This window comes from Capsicum annuum, chromosome 11 (genome assembly GCF_002878395.1).
Source record: "Capsicum annuum cultivar UCD-10X-F1 chromosome 11, UCD10Xv1.1, whole genome shotgun sequence".
Lineage (NCBI taxonomy): Eukaryota > Viridiplantae > Streptophyta > Magnoliopsida > Solanales > Solanaceae > Capsicum > Capsicum annuum.
In genome coordinates this window covers 219,535,469-219,557,588 of record NC_061121.1, presented here as the reverse complement: position 1 = coordinate 219,557,588, position 22,120 = coordinate 219,535,469, and the positions used below count along the sequence as shown (strand labels likewise).

At 33.5% G+C, this 22,120-nt stretch overlaps 2 protein-coding genes across 2 annotated transcripts; both read right to left on the bottom strand.

Moving 5' to 3' along the window:
* Positions 1 to 702: 702 nt before the first annotated feature.
* Positions 703 to 19,068, bottom strand: LOC124888972. The gene is made up of 3 exons (XM_047400260.1): positions 18,747 to 19,068; positions 17,994 to 18,629; positions 703 to 1,043 (listed from the first exon to the last, which is right to left on the bottom strand). Exons 1-3 carry the CDS (start codon positions 19,066 to 19,068, stop codon positions 703 to 705), a joined length of 1,299 nt encoding a protein of 432 aa, XP_047256216.1.
* A 772-nt stretch (positions 19,069 to 19,840) lies between these two features.
* On the bottom strand, positions 19,841 to 21,454 carry LOC107848097 (agmatine hydroxycinnamoyltransferase 1). Its single transcript, XM_016692772.2, has one exon. The coding sequence runs from the start codon at positions 21,356 to 21,358 to the stop codon at positions 20,039 to 20,041; it is 1,320 nt and encodes a 439-aa protein (XP_016548258.1). The 5' UTR covers positions 21,359 to 21,454; the 3' UTR covers positions 19,841 to 20,038.
* Between the last annotated feature and the right edge of the window lie 666 nt (positions 21,455 to 22,120).

Here is a 22,120-nt window from a genome sequence, read left to right as displayed (position 1 = left end):
CTTAATGTTAGAAGTTGGAGGTGTTGATTGTGATGGCTGAAAAATGAATGTATCATGGTTGACGATGTGTTGGTGCTAGTTGGAGATGCTGTTAGTTGTGATGGTGGAGATGGTTGTTAGTAGAGATAAATTATAGCGATGATAGTGATTGAAGTGATGGTAGAGGTAGCGTTACTAGTAGCAATGGTGGTGGTCGCCGAAGAATGTATGGAGGTTGTGATGTATTAGTGATCGCAATTAGCGGTGGTACTAGTTGTGATAGATGAGTTGGTCGATAGTAGGGATTGACCAGTAGTGGTTGATGAAGGTGGTGTTGTTGACAGCGGTGGTGGCGGTAAACATAATTAGCATAATAGATGTAGTATGTGTGGTAGCGATTGACAATAGTAGTTGGTAGCGATATTTGTTGTCGATGATGGTTGTGATGGTTGTAATGGTGGAGGTGGTTGGTGATGGTTGACAATGATACTGGTGGAAGAGGTGGTGACTGATAATTATTATGAATAGAGTGGCGATGAATATTATCCAACACCAGAATACCTCTTCAGACCTATTAAAACTTGATTCTAGATCTGAATGGTAAAGACCTATCCAGACCCATTAAAAGCTAAAATCTTAATAAAAAACAAAGGCACTTAATGGTCTGAAGTCTGAACCATTCAGATTCAGACCTCCATTAAGTACAAACAAATGAGCCCAAAGTCAAGTCACCCCTACCAATTCAATCATTTTGTCATTGTGGTCGTTGAGCTTACTATAGAGCTCTTGATCTTTTGTGAGTTTATTAACGAGGATCACTTTATTAGCAACTTTCTTATAATAATCCTCTTGGTCCTTCTTAGCTCTACCCAAGGTCAAGGAGAAGTATGGAAGGTTCTCTTTGAGTTTTTCCAAGGCAAGCGCTCTCTCTGCTGGTAAATCCGGTGCTGCAGCATATATGGATAGTTCAACACTCAATGCAGAACAGTTTTCTTGTAGAAGCAAGTCTTGAGAAGACATAATCAGTAATCTCTCGATATCAGCTTTCGCTATATCAAGCAGTTCTGTTGAACGAATAGAGTGAATGAAACTAAAATCCTCTTTGATCGGTTGACACTACTGTTAGATATCAATTCCTTAACATCAGCAGTTAATGCATTAACAATATTAATCACTCCATCATTCTTTGCCTTGCACTCTTCACATTTACATGTACAAGATAAGCAAGGAGGGATAAGATCTCCAAACCTTAGCCCGAGTTAGGGAACAGATTAAACGATCTCAAAATCTCAGCCTTTCTGCTAGTCATTTTTCTCCCATTTAGAGGACAACATATCCGTAATGCAAAAGTCTACACCGTCGCCAGAAATGCTTTCCACAACGAAAGTCTGTAGAAGGCAGGACAACTAAACATGAGCAACAACTGACATTAAATCTTAACAGGGTATCAGAACCATATTCATGGTCACTCAACCTTATCAGTTCAAACCTACCAAACTTAACTGTAAAATTACAGATATATTATTTGAATGATCTATGACTAATCGGTAAAAGCAACATTCACAAAATTAGTGTGCTCTATGTGTGTTTCCACGATAACATTATCAGTAATACATACCTCCCACATATGAAGTGGTTTCATCTGCATGCAACTTATTCCTCTGAACCCATCTTTAATGCAGCCTCTTGTGATGGTCAAGCAAAATTTGATCAATGTTAAGTTCCTTATATCTACAAAGAAGAGGAAAAAAATTAATGTCAAAGAAAGAATATTGTCCATTTGTTGCAACAGATGTAGAGTCTGTTGCATCAAATGAGGAGTCTGCTGCATCAGATATGGATTCTGTTGCATCATATGTGGAGTATGTTGCATCAGATGTAGAGTCTGTTGGAATACATCAAACCAACCTTGCTGGTGATTTGATTTATTCCAACAATTGCTCCGTCTGTTGCAACATCAACAATAACATAAACTACAAAGAAACAACAAATAAAAAACATCAACAACAAAGAAAATAACAATATTTTTTTCCAATAACATCATCAACAACAAAGAATCAACATCATATGTTCCAACACCATCAACAACACCACACCACAAGTTCCAACAATGCCAACCCCCTAACAACGTCAATAATAGCATCAACAACAAAGAAACAAAAAAAATACATACAAAAAAAAATGATACTGCCAACAAGGCTTTCAAACTTCTCCCAACAGATGACTTTTTTCGTATATTTTAATAAAAATTCTTGATTCATTTCTTCAACAATTAAAAGTTCCTTCAAATTTTTTAAATAAATTTGATATGGTTAATTGGTAATTAAATAAAAAATAGATATAAATAACTTGCAAAGAAGAAGACGAGAATGCAAGAGCAATAGTAAATCAGTCCTTAATGTCAAAAGGGGATCAAAATAATAATTTCAGTCGAGGAATCTAAGATATAAATCGATTTAGATCCGAAAGCATCTTTATGAGAAAGAGGAGAGAAAAAAGGCTGTGATAACCTTAAAGAGGATAGAATAAAAAATATGAGAGATGAATAAAATAAATTTAGGATTGAAGAAGAGATGAGATAATTCTAATTTCTAGATGTACTACCCTTAAAATTAAATGACTAAATAAAGTGTATTTATTACAATTTATATTTTTAAAGCATAATTAATAAGGCTAATTTGGTAAAATAAATCCTTAATTAATATTTTCTTAATAGGTGTGTCAAGTCAATAGGGGCCAACTAATATGAAATGGAGGAAGTATTAGGGGTTTCAATATTCATTAATAATTTGAAGGACACGAGGAAGAAAATGGGTGACATTGAAAAGACAAGACAAGAATACCCAATGAGATTTTTGAGTTATCCAAGAAACATGTTTTACCGCCTTTAATAGTACTACTTTATCTACTTGGACAGAAGCTTGCTTTAAAATTAAAAGAAAAAAAATTCAAATAGATATGTCGTCTGTTACAACAGATATAAATATCTGTTTGGAAAATCCCAATAGCTCAGTCATCTATGACAACAGATGCAAATATCCATTTGATAACTAAATCAGATTTGTCATCTGTTACAAAAAATATCAATATCTGTTTGAAAATTTTTAACAGCTCAGTCATCTGTCACAATGGATGCAAATGTCTATTTGATAATTAAATCAGATATGTCATCTGTTGCAAAAGATATGATTATCTATTTGAAAAATATCCAACAGCTCAGTCGCTTGTCGCAACAGATTTTATTGCAATTAATTTAGGTGGAACTAGGGATGGATGAATGAGCTCACAGGGTCAACAATAACTTCAATTGAGTCGTTGCATTTGCATGGTATTGGTATTGCATTCATCTCGACCCGAGTTATCGATCTATCACTCTGAGTTGAAATGAGTTCTCATTAACTTAATGTTAAGATTAATAATAGTACCTACATTGATTTAGGTGGAACTAGGGATGAATAAATGAGCTCATAGAGTCAACAACAACTTCAATTGAGTTGTTGCTTTTACATGGTGTTGGTATTACGTTCATCTCAACCCGAGTAGTCGATCGATTACTCTGAGTTGAAATGAGTTCTCATTAGCTTAATGTTAAGATTAATAATAGTACCTACATTGATTTAGGTAGAACTAGGAATGAATGAATGAGCTCACAGGGTCAACAACAACTTTGATTGAGTCGTTGCATTTGCATGGTGTTAGTACTCCATTCATCCTGACCCGAGTCATCGATAGATTACTCTGAGTTGAAATGAGTTCTCATAAACTTAATGTTAAGATTAATAATAGTACCTACATTGATTTAGGTGGAACTAGGGATAAATGAATGAGATCACAGGATCAACAACAACTTTAATTGAGTCGTTCCATTTTTATGGTGTTAGTATTGCATTCATCCCGACCCGAGTCATCGATCGATCACTCTGAGTTGAAATGAGTTCTCATTAACTTAATGTTAAGATTAATAATAGTACGTACGTTGATTTCGGTGGAACTAGGGATGAATGAATGAGCTCGCGGGGTCAATAATAACTTCAATTGAGTCATTGCATTTGCATGGTGTTGGTATAGCATTCATCCCAACCTGAGTAGTCAATCGATCACTCTGAGTTGAAATGAGTTCTCATTAACTTAATGTTAAGATTAATAATAGTACCTACATTGATTTATGTGGAACTAGGGATGAATGAATAAGCTCACAAGGTTAACAGCAACTTCAATTGAGTCATGTAATTTGCATGGTGTTGGTATTGTATTCATCCCGAACCGAGTCATCGATCGATCACTCTAAGTTGAAATGAGTTCTCATTAACTTAATTTTAAGATTAATAATAGTACCTACATTGATTTAGGTGGAACTAGGGATGAATGAATGAGCTCACAGGGTCAATAACAACTTCAATTGAGTCGTTGCATTTTCATGGTATTGGTATTGCGTTTATCCCGACCCGAGTTATCAATCGATCACTCTGAGTTGAAATGAGTTCTCATTAACTTAATGTTAAGATTAATAATAGTACCTACATTGATTTAGGAGGAACTACGGATGAATAAATGAGCTCACAGGGTCAACAACAACTTCAATTGAGTCGTTGCATTTGATGGTGTTAGTATTGCGTTCATCTCGACCTGAGTCGTCGATTGATCACTCTGAGTTGAAATAAGTCCTCATTAACTTAATTTTAGATTAATAATAGTACCTACATTGATTTAGGGGGAACTAAGGATGAATAAATGAGCTCACAGGGTTAACAACAACTTCAATTGAGTCGTTATATTTGCATGGTATTGTTATTGCGTTCATCCCGACCTGAGTCGTCCATCGATCACTCTGAGTTGAAATGAGTTCTCATTAACTTAATGTTAAGATTAATAATAGTACCCACATTGATATAGGTAGAACTAAGGATGAATGAATGAGCTCACATGGTCAACAACTACTTCAATTGAGTCGTTGTATTTGCATGGTGTTGGCGTTGCGTTCATCCCGACCCGAGTCATCGATCGATCACTGTGAGTTGAAATGAGTTCTCATTAACTTAATATTTTAAAAACTATATCTTTTGAAATTTTAAAAATTAATTAAGATCAATTCGGACCAAATTAACAATTTCAAAACTTGTCATTCTTTTCCAAAATTACAAATCAACCCATACAAATCATTGCGGGAAAAACTTTTCCTCATTTCAACTATTAAGTTCTCGTCCCTTTCTTTCTCTCTCTCTCTCTCTCTCAATAATAAAGACAACCACTACTCAATATATGACTCAACCCTTCAAAACAGATAAATTTTCTTCCCATTTTCGATCATATAGTTGTTATTTTCGACTTTATTCTCGCTTGTATCCGTCGTTTTCTCTGTCTTTGTATGTAACAGAGTTTGAGAAGAGTTCTACATTTGTTCTTTATTCTAAAAATTAGGGCTTTTTAGTTAATGATGAAAAGAAGAGTTTTAGTTATTTATTTTCGAGAATGTGCTAACAATTTTGTGTTTTGATGCTAAAAAAGTAGGAAGCACTCAAGAAAACCCTAGTTTTTTCTCAGTGTTTTGTTGATTGTCGTGGTATTATTGGATGGTGTTTGTGATGTTGGTGGTGGTGTCAGTATTTCTATTTTTTGTGGAGGTATCGGTGGTCTTGGTATTGGTATTGGTATTGGTAGCATTGGTGGTGGTCTTGGTGGCATTGGTGGTGGCATTAGTTGTGGTGGTGGTGGTCCATCTGTTACAATGGGTGAAAGATTTATTGGGAGATATTAAATAGGTCTTCAAACAGATTCTCCATCTGTTCCAACTGATGGGTTATCCGTTGGAGTATTTTTTGTAATGTGGCATAGAATAATTTATTGAAATTTATCTTACCTTTTTTAAAAAAATTATGCAGACATCAAATGCAATGTATTTTTTATTTTTCTATTGTTTGTAGTTAAAAGATGTCTCCCAAAAGAAAAGAAACTGAAAATGGAGAAAGCGGATCAACTTCTGATCACCAAACAAAAAAGGCTAGAGTACAAATAGATTCGGAGGAACTTCCAAAATAATCTCGGTCAGGGCAAAATGAAGCCGAGGAAAGTGATAACTTCTCCTCAACAATGGGGCGTAAAATAATATCCTAGGATGATTCTGTCAAAACCATTAGTATTGACAAGTTTCAAGTTGCAATGCCGATGAATAGCCCTAACGCAGTATTTAGTGATCTTGTACTTAAATGTCAGTTGAGGAAACCTTTTGACGAACTTAGGAGTATTTTGAAGAATGAAAACATAGATGGACTTTTTAAGAAGAGCTGTTTTGCATACTTTCTCGAGTTGTCTGAGGACCACACTCTCTGTTTTCCAATGAGCATGATATATATCCTTCTCAAGCGTAGGATCAAGTATGCGGAGAGGGAGGGCGAAAAAAAGATGGATGAAGTCTAGATTAACTACTGTGGCATGCCGATTTATTTTGGATTGAAAGAGTTTGCCATTGTGACGGGCTTGAGATGCGATCGTCCAGAAGAACCTCTCATCAAGGAAATACCCCACAAAGGGTCCAGCAAATGCAAGGTAAAAAAGGATGGGTTGTTGGGCATTGTTGGACCTAGCTACAAAGGGGAGGATTTGATGGCGGATCTCGAGAATAAAAACATACCAAAGTAATACAGGGAGAAATTATGCTTAGTTTGCTTTGTCCATTCCATTTTATTGGCAAGAGACGTCAGGAAAGTCATAGAACATGATTTGTTGGCGCTTGCTGATAATTTTGGGAAATTTAATGATTATCCCTGGGGATATGACAACTACTACTTGGTTGTCGAATATTTACTAGCAAATCTAATCCCAAAGACGACCACATTATACGGCTTTCCTGGGTTTTTATGGTAAAATTGATCACTATTTTAACTCATCCATTAATTTATATTGAATATAGTTATTATGACTTTTTTTGCATGCTACATGTTAACATTTTTTAGGCTTGAGCATGTGAAGTCATTCCTCCCCTCTGAAAGCAGTTCAAGGATTACCCGGATAAGGTTTCTCATCCAAGGATCCTTAGGTGGTTGACTGCAACAAAGAGCAGCAAAAAATATATTAAGGAAGCTGATCTCTTTAACCCTCCGGATGATGTAATACTTCTTCTCTCAACTAAAATAATTTTCCTCAAAGAAAGATATTGAAATAGATAGATGGGTCATTTGTTGCGACAAATTACCCATCACTGCAACTGGTGGAAAAGATGGGTAATCTGTTGTGATAGACAATCCATATTTCACAATAGATTAACCATCTATTGCTTTGGTTCTTTGAATCAACTCAACAGATTACTCATCTAATGTAAATTATACAATAGATGTGTAATCTGATGCAAATTATACAACAGATGTGTAATGTGATGCAATATATTATTAATTTGTTGTGATATACAGATCAACAGTTGCGGAAGCTAGATCGTCTATTGGATAAGTGGGCTGTGTTGACATCCATGTAACCCAACTGACTGCAAATTATTAGTATATGATTTAAATGCCTCCTGTCTTTTTTTATAGGTTGTGCATCCTTGGGTCGTGTCTACCATTGATGAGATGGGGATGACTTTTTTTTTTACTTTGGGTCTTGTTGATACAAAAGAAGACCCAACTGTGGAGTTAATAAAGAAGAAATTAGTTGTAGCAACATCCATAAGAAAAGAAGTTACGCAAGGTCAACCTAATGTTGAAGCTCTTCACGACCAACCTCAAACTGCAACAGATCCGTGTGCTTTTTCTGGGGGTGTTGCTGGAGGAGTTATTTGTGATGGTAGTAGCCACCCTGATGCTTCTGCTGCTGCCAGTCGTGATTATGAGCATGTTAGTGCTCAGTAAAAAATAAATGCTTTTGAAAACACCCTTTGTACAGGTCCCTCTCACCCCTACACCGGGCCCTCCCACCCTTATAGTGGTCTCTCTCACCCCTCCTACCCCTCATGTTCTCATTGCAAATGCAAAGTATGCAAGGACAGAGGGGATAAACTCATTGAAAAGCTAGAGGCTATTTTTAAAGCTGTCAATGAATTAAAATCCAGGAGGGGTGTCATACCATCAAACGAGGTGAGGGAGCCATGCACTCCTACAGTGGAGGTTAGGAGAAAGAGAAAAAAAATTAGACAAATTCTCTCTGTTCTGAAAACAGCAAACATTGCAACTCCTCCCATTCCAAGAGTTGTTGAAGTTCAGGGGCCGCTAAAGAAGGTGGACATATTCACGACTCTTGACAAGGAGAAGAAGAAAAAATTACAAGGAATGATAAATGGCAGGACAAAGGTTCAAAAAGAATACACCATGCATTCATTTGTTGCCAAAGACTTTACGAATATGACAAATATGTGTGTATGGTACGAGGACAATATAAGTTTACTTTTGCTAACCGAGCCTTCAATCTATTCCACAAAGAAGAATCTACACAGGAAATATTTAATATGTTGCAATAGCTTGGTATTCTGTTGCAACATAATACACATCTGTTGCATAAGTTGAATTGGCTAGGTAATCTATTCCACATGCTGACACTCTTGAAGTTGTTGCCTAAGTTGTTGACGCAGAGTAAGCTGATGGATCATTTATCGGCTAAAGTCTTGATGAAGGAATCATGATATTTTGAAAGTCAAAATAAGAACATCGAGCTCCAGAGAAATAGAACCGGTGTAGCATGCTGGCCGTACTCTCTTGCATATATCGAGTATTTGCTGATCGATACAAAAATGACCGGAATATACAACGCTGATGTAGGAAAGATGCAATGGAGCTAGGCTTATGGGGTACTAACTAAATGATTGGATCCCGTGTATAAGGAAGAATATGTACAAATCAGAAACGAAAACGATAACAATTTTTCATTTCAAGCCACTTCACTTTACTTTACATGTAGTGGCAATAATTTTTATGTCTGGCAAAATTTGAATTTTTATAAGGCAATAGATTTTATATCTGTTGTAACAGATATAATACCTATTGTGATAGATTGATTATCTATTAGAATAGGTTGATCATCTATTGCATTATACAAATATTTTTGATTTTTTTATTGCAACAGATATACAATCTATTGCAACATATAATCTATCTGTCACAACTGATAGATAATCTGTTGTAATTAATCAAGAAAGTAGGAAGACCTGTTATATAATATCCAGCAGATAACCTAACTAAATGGTTGGAGCCCGCGTATAAATAAGAATATGTACAAAGACGGAGACGAAAATGATAACAATTATTTATTTCAAGCCACTTCACTCTATATGTAATGACAATAATTTCTCTGTCTGCCGAAAGTTGAATTTTTATAATGCAACTGATTGTATATCTATTGTAACAGATAGTATATTTTTCATAACAGATATAACATCTGTTGTGACAAATATAGTACATGTTGTGACAGATTGATTATCTATTGGAATAGGTTGGTCATCTTTTGCATTATGCAGATGTTCCTAGTCTGTCTGTCGCAGTAGCTATACAATCTGTTGCAATATATAATCTATTTGTTGAAACTGATCGGTAATCTGTTTGAGCAAATAAAAAATGCAGGAAGACCTGTTATATAATTTTCAGTAGATGACCTACGTGTTGTATCTCATATCTTGCAGTTCATGCAAGCGTTGTAAAATTTATGAAATGAAACTAAATCATGACACTTATACTTATAGGCTACCAATGGTTTGTTGAGCAATTCCTTCAGCATATTGTACATCAAATGGATTACTCATTTTATCCCGGTATGCTTCAATCGTCGACCAATCAGTACGAACCTTTTGGTCCAAAAAGTCACTCATATCAAGGTAAGTAGGCAATATTTTGGCCAGCTTTTATAACTCAGACGACGGCCCGGAACTTTTCCTTCGCGACATCGAGTCATAAACTCGAATGTGCCTCTCTTTTAGAACAACGATAGCTAAAATCCAATGGAATTTATCACCACAATTGATTGGAATGTACACTTTGTCGACCAAATGCCAAGGTAAGCCAGCCGGAATGCTAAAACCTTTAATGATGTTGATTAAACATTTCTCATTTCAGGAAACTTTCGGTTGTTGTTGACAATACCTATCATAGGCATTATTGATGTAAACTTTGTACAAACAATTGCCTGTCGTGTATCTGTATTGTTTTTGTATTTGCAACTTGGCCTTCTTTCGGAGGTAGTAAAAAATGACATCGATGTGCTGCGTATATTATCAAATATTTTGGATTATGTGACGAAAAAATTAATATGCAGATGCAATTAAATAAAATATTAATTAATAGTAATATGTATGACATTTAAACCTCATTATTCTAGCAAGTTTGGGGCTGTGACATCAAATAGAATTAATTCTTCGTTCCAAAATGTGCAACAACAAAGTCAAACATGTCAAAACCAAGACTCGATTCATTTACTTTGTAGCATTCATCATTTTGTTTTCTACATGATGATTTATATGTGTTAATATCACGTTCTTACAACAAGAATAGTATAAACCAATATCTTTAAAAATTGATTTATGTACCTGCCGGTATGATGCTTTAACAGCCAATCGGCAATCCATTCTAAATAGTCATTGATCAACTGTGTTAGTTTTTTTGGAGCCTCGTCTGAGATGTTGATCCCTTCAAACGGGTAATTCTTCTATTTTCCCGAAGTGACAGGCTCTACTTTTTCTCTTTCTTTGGAAACAGTTGATGGATTATCAACTATGATATTATGCTTTTCAACAGTGGCTTCTACTGTGACATCCATCTGAAAAGCTAAAATTGTCAATGCTAATTATAGATATACAATAGATTGTCCATCTGTTGCAACAGATGAGTTTTATGTTGCAACAGATGGATCATCTATTGGGACGAATTCAAATAGCTAAATCAGAGTAGTACGATAATTTTGAATAGATGATCCATCTGTTGTAACATAAAACTTATCTGTTGCAACAGATAGCGCATCTAATGCAATAGGTTAGACAACAGTTGCAATAGATGTATATATCTTTTTGATAATTTTTAGCAGATGTATCATCTGTTGAAATAGATATATTCCTATTTTTTGGTTGGAATAGGTGATGTATATTCACCTTCTTCGGCTCATGGTGCTCTTCTGTGGCCCTTTCACACTGAACATCGGTGCAAGATAAAAATGGAGGTGTTGTAATTTTGCCTTTTTCAATGCTAGATGATGCCTTGGACGTATCTCTCCTTCTCCTCTTAGCTGCCTTGATCTCTAGTGGAGTGTATGGATATGGAATTCTATTTGATAGAATGACACCCCTCTTAGATGCCATTTTTTTACAGAAGCTGTTAGTGCATTAATATCATTAATCACCCTATCGTGTTTTGCCTTGCAGTTTTGACATTTGCATGCAGAACATTCGCTAGATGTGGCAAAATCTGAAGAAAAATCTATACAATCAGTATGATCACAATCATAATGGCTTGTTGTTTCAAAAACGGAAAGAAGAGCATCATTAGCCCCAACAGCAGCACCACTACCACTACGACAACCATCGTCAACAGCAACAAGTCCACCCTCCAAAATTTAATTTTCTTGTGATGGTTGTTGCTCCAAACTATTCCATTTTTATTCCATCAATGACCTTAGGGTCTGATAAAGTTTGCAGAGACCGTAAAGTAAGAAAAAATAGCATCTTCAACTCTCGGTTGGTCGAAATAAGCCACGGATGGATAATCTAAAATAAATCAATACATATATTAGAATAATGATGAAATCATTTAAAATAATCATTAATTAAAATAAAAATTTGATTAGAATTGGACTTACTGCTTCCTTGGGGGGATTGAAAAGATCAAGAAATTTTGTATTTTTATCGGTTTTGGCCGACAACTATCTTAGGATTCTTGGACGGAAAACTTCTTCCTGGTAGTTCACTTGTTGTCTCAAATAAGGAATGACTTCAAATGCCCAACCCTATAACATAATGCCAATAAATCAAAACCATTATTGAATAAAAAAATGATGAATCATATCATGATAAAAGAAATATTTACCATGAAGGCCTATGGAAAGTCATATAAGTTGACTGTGTTTGGCGTCAATGGAGTCAACAAATATTATACAGTCAATTTGAAGCTTTCATAACCCCAAGAATAGTTGTTAAATGCCTCAAAATCCTTGGAGAGATTTATTAAACCGGGGCTTATGTTGTTGTTAACGTCTCTCGCCCAAAGAATATTATGTACAAACCAAACCAAGCACAATGATTGCTTGTGCTTCTTTGAGAGTCCTTTACCTTTCAATGCTTCTATCAAATTTTTGTTTTTGAAGCTTGGACCAACAATGGACACCAGGTCCTCACGATCACTCAACTTGTCTTTGCCTTTTTTGGGTGAGCGGGGTGCTTTTTTGGGTCAGAGTAGGTATAACTTGAGAAGGAGAAGGAGGATGACATTTTAGTTTGGTAACTATGGCAAACTCCTTCCAAACAAAACAAACAAGCATGCCACAGTAATTTATACACACATCATCCATCTTGTCTTTGTTTCATACATAAACCTACGCTTGAGAAGATCGTATACCATTTTCATCTGGAAACGAGCATTGTTGTCCTTTGGCAAATCAAGAAATTTCCCAAAGCAGCTTTCCTAAAATAAGCATCCATTTTTTGTTCTCGGAGTATTTTTCTGAAGGCGTCGAAAGATTTTTCCATGACTGACTTAACCATGAAATCACCCGTTAAATCTATGGCACCATCACACTGCATTCTCACAGGATAACGATCAATGCTGAAGGTTTTGACCAACTCTTCGGTGGAAGGGCTATTAGCATTTAGATCATCTCTTTTGAGACATTCCTCCTCCCCGTGTTTATTATCCTCTGCTCCTGATTAAGATAACGCTTGTAAAGCAAGTTCATAGAGTGGTGGATGTAGCCGAGCTGTTGCACTTGTTCCTTTACTTGGACTTGATTTGGTTTCTTTTCTTTTGGGAGCCATATTATGTTAAATTAACAGGAATATAAAATATATTATAATTGATTAATGTATCATTAAAAAGAGATAACAATAAATCTAACATACACAACGATAAAATAACAGTTCCGACAGATCACACATCTATTGCACCAGGTATTTTATCTGATGGAACATATAATCGACCTATTGCAACGGATGAGTAAACCATTGGAAACCATAAAAACAAATTACTAATCTATTGCACCAAGTAGTTTATCTGTTGCAACATATAACCGACCTATTGCAAGGATGAGTAAACCATTGAAAACCATAAAAACAGATCACTAATTTGTTGCAACGGGTAGTTTATCTATTGCAACATATAACCAACCTGTTACAACGGATGAGTAATTCGTTGGAAACCATAAAATAGATCACTAATCTGTTGCACCAGTTATGATATTTGTTGTAACATATAACCAACTTGTTGCAACGGATAAGTAATTCATTGGAAACCATAAAAACAGATTACTAATCTGTTGCACCAGGTCTGTTATCTGTTGTAATATAGAACTGACATGTTGCAATGGATGAATAATCCGTTGAAAACCATAAAAACAGATCACTAATCTGTTGCACCAGGTATGTTATTTGTTGCAACATATAACTTACCTGTTACAACGAATGAGTAAACCGTTGGAGATAATAAAAACAGATCACTGAACTGTTGAAATATATCACTCATCTGTTGCAAAATGAGTTATCTATTGGATCAATATTGTTTAGATTTTTTCTAAATAGAAGAGTCGTCTATCGCAATAGATGAATGATCTGTTAGATTATTCATCTGTTGTGTAGGATTTTCATAGTTGCATTAGATTTTAATCTGTTGTATCAGATTTTTTATCTGTTGCATCAAATGTCTTCATCTGTCGCATCAGATGTTTTATCTGCTGCATCAGATGTTTTATCTGTTGCAACACCATTTTTACCAAGACAAACAACAAATCAACCCAGCAACACGAAAACATCACACACATACACACACTAAGAACATCAATTGTGAACAAAAATCACCAACAAATCCGAATCAATAGTACGACAACAAGAAGAAGAAATGCCAGAAATTAAGGTTTTATTCAGTCCACATCTCAATACTAGAAGAGTAGTTGGCTCAAGTTCCTCTGTTTCTTTATAATTTTTTTACCTGTGAAAAAGAAAATGGGATGACGAAGAACTCGAAGTTGTTGTCGCCGGAGAAGTCTTCACGTCGATTGATAGTTGAAAATTGAAAGAAAACTCGCCCGACTATTTTTCACCGGAGGTTGAAGTTGTCGGGGATTAAAGGGAGAATTTTGCAGAACTGTTGGTTGGAAGAGAGTTGAGAGAAGCTGTCGAGAGAGAGAGGGGAGAGAGACTGGTTGATTTGGATTGAAGAGGGGTGTGGGTTGGGTTGATTTATATTTTTGAAAGATTAGAAAATTTTGAAAATATTAATCAAGTCCATAATTACCTTAATCAAGTTTTCTAATGATGTTTGACCCTTTAAGTTGGTCAATGTCACCAATCTTTCATTCGAGACTTAAAAGACGTCTTTCCTTCAATTTTCTCAACTTTCTTTCTCCTTCCCTCTTTGTTTCACTTTCCAACACTTTTAACTTTCAGTATTTATATTTTATAAATAACACAATAATTATTTTTATAAATTCATTAAAAAATTATTAACCCAATAACAATAAATAAATAACATTTTTATCGATTTAATTTTTGTACTCCCCTAGTTTAAATTGCGATTTCTTACTCCATTAGTTATAATAAAAATTATATTTTTTAGGGTGTACAGAAATCGAGGTTTAGGGGAGCAAACATAAAGAATCAAATTACATAAGAGGTTTCTTGCTTGTTCCAGAAATAGACATTGTGAGAAATTAGTTGAATGTCCAACTGAAAAATAACTCCTAATTTATAGCGGTATGATCAATAAGCCAATACAATATAAATTAAAAGGCATCCTCCAACACTTGTCCCAGCAACATATTACGAAAAACAGAAAGAACAATCATGTAAATTATAGACACAAGCGTGATAATAAATCATAAATTCATTAAAACCAAAAAATAAAATTGAAAAGTAAACAAACTCTTGCTAAAAGTATTACCAATCACTCTCGAAAACAATTAAACAAAAGAAATTGACATAATATCAAAAATAAAAGATTGTCGAAGTACTAACTTTTTTATTTTTTATTTTAAAAAAAGTGAACTCCAATTTATTTGGGACTGAAGCGCAATTATTATGGTCGAATTGTGCATGCATGCTTGAGAGTTGTCTGACTCATTTTTATTATTTGCTTCATAATTTTTCTTTTTGTGATCCTCTTTGATGCAGCTGAAAATAGTAAAAGCCACTATTAACAAGACTCAAAAATAGTGAGACCTATATAAGGAATGGAATTAATTGTCCATGCCAACAATTTCCACACCAATTTTTGTGATTTTCACCTACATAATGAGTAGTATTACTGCTATAATTTCCAGGATTTGACATATTGAATTTTTACTAAGGAGGAGTATTGTAAGAAGAGAAAAATTATATTGTGCATGTGAGTCACCTCAAAATTCTAATCAAAACACTAATCGGAAGCTACTATGAAACACTAACCGAAAAAAATAATTTTATATTTTTAACAAAAAAAAATATAATTCTTATTATAATTAATGGAGTAAGAAATCGCAATTTAAGTTAGGAGAGTATAAAAATTAAATCGATAAAAATTTTATTTATTTATTATTATTGGGTTAATAATTTTTTAATAATTTTATAAATGAAATTATTGTATTATTTATAAAAAATAAATAGAGAAAGTTGAAGTGTTGGAAAGTGAAACAAAGAGGGAAGGAGAAAGAAAGTGAGGGGACTACATCTGAAAGTGAAGAAAAGGTTACATATTTGGTGGAAACTATAATAAAACGTAACTTTTTCTTAAGTTTATAGAAAAAGTAATTTAGCCGTGATGTGAGAAAATATTAATTTTTTTTATTTCGATTTTCATGTAAATCATAGGAATTTGTTATATTTTATATTTTTTTGATAAAACGTAATAAATTATTATGTTTTATAAAAAAAATTATAAAACATAATAATTTATTACGTTTTATAAAAAGTCAACTCCATTAGTTGATTGTTAAGAAAAAAAGTAAAAAATATATTAATTTATTACGTTTAATCCATTTTGATAACTTATTAAATAATTGATTTATTTTTATCACTTTATAACTTAAAAGTTATTTTGATTCCGAGTTCTTTATTCAGTACTCAGTGGAATAGCAGCTTTAATATATACATTTCATGATAAAATATCACGTGAAAGCAATTAGGAATAAAGTAGACAACTCACAAGAAAACATTATTGTTAGGTGGTCTTTTTCTATGAATTTATATTATAGTATTCAATAAACAAGTTGGTCCTAAACATTCCAAATTCCTAGTAACCAAAAAATAATCAAAATTTGTAGATACAATAAAAAAAAGATAGTCCACAAAGTTATTTTACTTTTCAAAGTGGTCCTTTCATCTCAAATGATTTATCACATTTTTATGTCCCTTAAAAATATGTTATTCATTTATTATCTTTTTTAAGTTCATTTTCATATATCATTTTAAAACGATAAGATTAAAAAGTATTTTGATATTTTTTATATATATTTAATTAAAGATCACAAAATGCAATAACAATAGCATACAAGTAAAATCTCATAAATAGAACCTGAAAATGATAGAATGGACATAAAACAATTTGGCCAATTTTTGTGGAATAGTAATGTATGTCATTGTAACATATGAAATAGATGGAACATACATTGAATCTTATGGAACCTTTTTTTTGGGCACATTCTTATGGAACTTTCAATTTACTTGGAGTGGAGTACTAGTAGAAAATAATAGTGGTTGTGTTGAAGTATCATTTGAAAAAAAAAAAAATTACCAAATGAAATAATTTTTAACCAAGAAAAATTAGAATGATTCTTTACAAATTCATTTTCTCTTTCCAAGAAAAAAATATGCATGGAGCCAAATGACTTCAAATTCCAAATTTATAAATCTTTAGTCCTTGATAAAATATTCTGGTAAGTATATTAATGTACATTTTCTGTAGATCATCAACATGACAATGCACAATTTTTTTTTTTAATCAAAGTGTTAATATGCTACTAACAACACAATATATCAAGAGCAACCTAGTAGAAATGATAGATATTGACAAAGGAAAATAATTTCAACCAATCAAAATATGCCTAGGTTCTTTAATTTACAAATTCAATTTCTCTTTCCGAAGTCTTTCATAATTCATAATTCATAATTAGTGGCAAAATGACTTTTCTTTTTCTCTTAATTCCATAATTTCACTACATGAAATCAAACATGATGATTTAGTCAAGGGAGGAAATATCCTACCACCTTCTCCAAGAGAGACAAATGTACTCCTCACTAATTTCCTGATTGAAGTTTTATTTTTATTTGTCATTTTTAACATATCAAGATTTTTTTTTTCTTATTTTACCCTTAGCATTTATTAGTTTTTCTTCAAATTAATTTCAAGGCACAATATAAACACTATTTAATAGGAGTATTATGATAAAATAATCATATTATTAATTATTTTTTTAATAGGTGTGTCATCTTGACATATGACGGAGTAAAACTGAACGGAGAGTTCAATGTTGGAAAAAGAAGAAATATATCAGTAAGGCAGACTTTCACTTTTATTGAATTTTATGTCAAGACGAATCTAATATTTGAAATTTATGAATTTTAACGTTATATTATATGCAGAGGTGGATCCAGGATCCGAACTCATCGGATGTCAAGTAATTCAATCGGATTATTCATCTTTTCGATCTATAAGACAATTAACAAATCAATCAATAATAAAAGAACAATAATAAAATGACCAAACTTAAAACTTTTAATAATATTACTAATATCATAATAGTAACATGATCAAAAAAGTCTTCAACTTCCACATGTTTTTTAGCAATATCTACAAGTGTTAGCTGCAATTGATGTGCAAAACAATGAATATAGTACGTCGAAGGACTATCTTTCATAATTAAAGTTTTGAGACCATTTATCTCTCCCTTCATATTAATAGCTCCATCATAACCTTGCCCACATATTTTGGACGGACTTAGTGAATGATCGGAAAGCAAAGAATAAATTTCTTTCTTCAATGAGCAAGCCGATGTATCACTAACATGGACAAGATCGATAAATCGCTCCACTACTTCACCCTTTTTATCAACATATCTCAAAACAAGAGCCATTTGTTCTTTGTGTGAGATGTCTTTGGATTCATCAACTAATATACCAAAATAATCTCCATTCAAGTCCGCAATTATAACTTTCAATGTTTCTTTAGCACAAGCATTGACAATATCCTTTTGGATCATAGGACAAGTCAAAGTATCATTTTGTGGAGCTTTTTCTAATATCACTTTTCCCACATCCGGATGGTTGTCTCCATGCCACCGCAAAAGTCCTAAAAAGTAGCCTTGATTACTTGAAGATTCACTTTCTTCATGACCTCGAAAAGGCAATTTATAATACAAAAGAAGTTTTGCTACATTAATTGAAGCTTCCAAATGTATTCGGTTCTCACTTTTTAACTTTTCAAAATGTTTGTCAAGCACAACTTGAATTGATTGACGACGATTTGATAAATCTAGAATCTTATTGTAACATTTGTGGTGAACACTATTAACTTTACCAACATGCAAACGAAATCTTTCAAGAGCCTTATTCTAACCCCTAAAACCCTTCGATGCATAAAAATCACCCGTAGTTTCATGAACAAATTTATTTTTGAATAAATAACAACAAAGACAATATGCGGCATCTTTCTCCACACTATACTCCAACCAAGTCGAATGTGAACCTTTAAACCAACTTGAAGCAAATTGACGTATTCTACCTCCTATTTCACTTGAAGCATATGGTTTCAAGATAGGTTGACAAGGCCCTTTTTCAATATAATATTTCCTCACTTCATCTCGTATTCGAGGATCATAATCAGAAATAGGTCTTATTTCTCCCGGATCGGCTTTAAGTGAACCCAAATCGAGGTCAGTTATAAGACAAGAACGATTGACATTACTAGAACTAGATTGAGAATAATTAACCTTCTTAAAAAAATTCTTCATCTCAATTCACAAAATTAGAACACTTTCTCCTAAATCAAGAAAGTTTCAAAATTGAATTTCTACGTTCAAGAAAGAGAAACAAAATAATTTTCAAAATAACTTAGAAAGAGAGCAAGCAACAAGCAAGAGTGCAGAGAGAAAGAGCAACCAGCAGCAACAAAGCTCAAGAACATAGATGTTTTGATTTCTTCATTTCCTTTGGAAATAGGATTTTTGTTTTAATTTTAATGAAAGATAAGTACCTTTTAAATAATTAAATTAAAAAAAAAGGGTCAAAAAATAAGATTACTTTTATACAAAATTGGTAATAGTGTGGCTTTGTGCGGATGTGCCTTGTTGGTTTGCTGCCAAAATGATTTTTAAAAAATAAATGTTGTTGGCTAGGTTCGAACACGTGACCTTGGGTCAACAAGTGCAGCACTTTGCCAAAAGCACTAGACAACACTCTATTATTTTGAGTGCCATGTTTAATATTTAACTATATATCTCTCTCTATATACAACTATATATATAGAGTTTCTGTCGAAGTTTACGGATGGCGTGCCACCCCTACGGGCCTTAATAGATCCGCCCGTGATTATATGTACACATTCATAATTTTTTCAATAAATATACAGATTTGAAACAAAGATTCAGTTAAATATAATAAAAAATATTTCCCATGGTATCTCTGATCAGATCTAAAGAAAGAAATGTATCGAATACCATACATAAAACCCTAAGAAAAGTTTTTTCTTTTTTAAAAAGAAGAAAATAACATTGGTATCGGTAGTAGAAGAAAAACAACCAAGAATTCTACAATAACATAAACTCAAGAAATTAAGTACAACTCACACTTCTACAAAATATTGGATCATCAACATGACAATTCTCAAAATAATAATATAACTAACCAAAGTGTTAAAACTCAATATACCAAGAACTTAGCCCACAACTCTTTTTTTCCCCACAAACCTCATAACTACTCTTCTCATTTTGCTTTCAAATCAAGAGAATAACAAATTTTCTTGAAAGTAGGCAAATTGTCTTCATATAAAGGAATAAAAGCATCAATGCTTCCATCTCCAATAAATGATGGCACAAGAAACATCATCCCTTCTGTTGGATAGTAAGATGGCATAAACACAAATGGGCAACCAGTACCAAAATCCAAGTCATAAAATGGAAACCTCAACCAACTATCGACTTCCAAATTTGGACATAATGAATCCTTCTTCATATCAGCACTTGGTATTAAATCTTCTGTCACTTTATGATTTGCAAAGTCAATAAATGACTTGAAATATTTGTCATCAATTTTAGTAATTGCATCATGTATAATCTTTGTTGCATAGTGAAGTGGCTCATCTAGTAAGTCCTTCACTTTTGATGTTGGAAATGCCCATAGTACTATGTTACCAAAAAATTCATCTGGTACTCTAGGTATAATTCTTCTACGTCCATCAACTGAAATTCTTATTTGAGTATTTTGGGACGCGTTTATCTCACGCGATTTCGTAATAACCCTCCACAAATGGGCTATTAGACTTTCGAACGTGCTATATGCCTTGGCCTTCCCATTCATGAATGATGCATTTGCCTTGAGTTTCCCTAGGAACTCCAAGGTGAAATGCACTTTGTGAACTATGATGCTTCTCTCTTTATTTTCATTGTTGACTTTGGTTAACTCTTTGTTGACCAATTTGGACACAAATTCAGCCCCCACGTGGTTGTATTCGATAAGTGGAGGGTCACGAGGGCGGAAGATAGCGCGGTCGTTCATTGGGAGTGGAGTAATTTCCATTCCACGACAAGCTTGACCCCATGCGACGAAGAAATTGCTTGCCGCGTGGCCGTCAGCAATCATGTGGTGGCCGGTGAATCCAACCACCACGGAGCCACACGTGAAACGTGTGACTTGTACTTGAATCAACTCCACTACATCATTTAAACTAGGATGTAAGGAGAGCATAGAAGGAGAGGGCTTTAAGGGCAATACTTCGTCCAACGAAGCATCCACGGACGCCTCAATGAATCGAACACCTTCATCGTTGAGAAAAACTCCTCGATGACCGTGTTCGTCTTCCCCTATTCGACCGGCCCACTCTCGATAGACCGCTAAGGTCTTTCGAAGGCCGGTTTCGATAGTGGATGTTGGAGGGGTAGGTGGTCTATAGGCATAAATTAAAGCCATTAGAGCATCAAATGTCACATTGTCGAAGACATTGAAAGGAATATGAGTTATGGTTGAAGGTGGAGTTCCTTCATACAGTGGCTTGATGATTCTTGAACTCTCAATTTTCACATTCATGGCTACTGAATTTTTTATTTTGGAGGGGTGCTTTCTCTAGAGGGGTATTCTGATATTTGAGATGTTTAATTCCAGACACTAGTTGGCTCTTTAAATACATGAAAAAAACATTACACCCTTCTTTTTGTAGTTGGGTTTGATGGGGCCCATTTATTTATTGAAGATTGTACCATGCTTTTTAATTCCTCAATAAGAAGTAGTATAGTAATTAACAATTGGGCAAAAGTAGAAAGTTCGGCCAGTTGGCAATGCTAAATTGAATTACTCCTACTTGACCTGACATTTCCTTAAAAAATAATTTATTAAGAATTTATTTTATCAAATTAATTTTATTAATTATATTTTAAAAATATAAATTTGAGCATATATATTTTCCTTAGTCAATTAAATATATAAATCGTATTAACAAAATATAATAATATTTCTTAATTTTATTAAAAAATATTAAATTAATAATATTTTAAACATAAGAGCCAATTAAATCGAAATTGAGGAAATAATTTGTTTTGTACTAAAATTGCCAAATTTCCAACTTTTCACAAATCAAATCACGTGGTTGAATAATTAAAAAGGATTGAGCGGTGGCTTTTTTCCTCCCACTCATTTTTAGATCTTAGAGCACTAAACAGATAATATTACTGTACTTTCTTCCTCTCAATTTATATGTAAGATTAATTTGGATGAATTTTAAAAATAGATCTAAATTGGGATGATTTTTAAATTTTAGTTTTAAATAATTTTTTTTTAAAATAGCTTTTACCT

Bases quoted from the DNA above. Each gene is read 5' to 3' on its own strand.
- LOC124888972 (XM_047400260.1), bottom strand. From the start codon at position 19,068: ATGAAGAATTTTTTTAAGAAGGTTAATTATTCTCAATCTAGTTCTAGT. The intron at 18,630-18,746 runs GTTGTTATTTAT...ATGTTGGTAAAG, and splicing joins AGATGCCGCATATTGTCTTT to TTAATAGTGTTCACCACAAA. The intron at 1,044-17,993 runs GTCTCAAAACTT...TTCGTTCAACAG, and splicing joins TATGAAGGGAGAGATAAATG to AACTGCTTGATATAGCGAAA.
- LOC107848097 (XM_016692772.2), bottom strand. From the start codon at position 21,358: ATGAATGTGAAAATTGAGAGTTCAAGAATCATCAAGCCACTGTATGAA.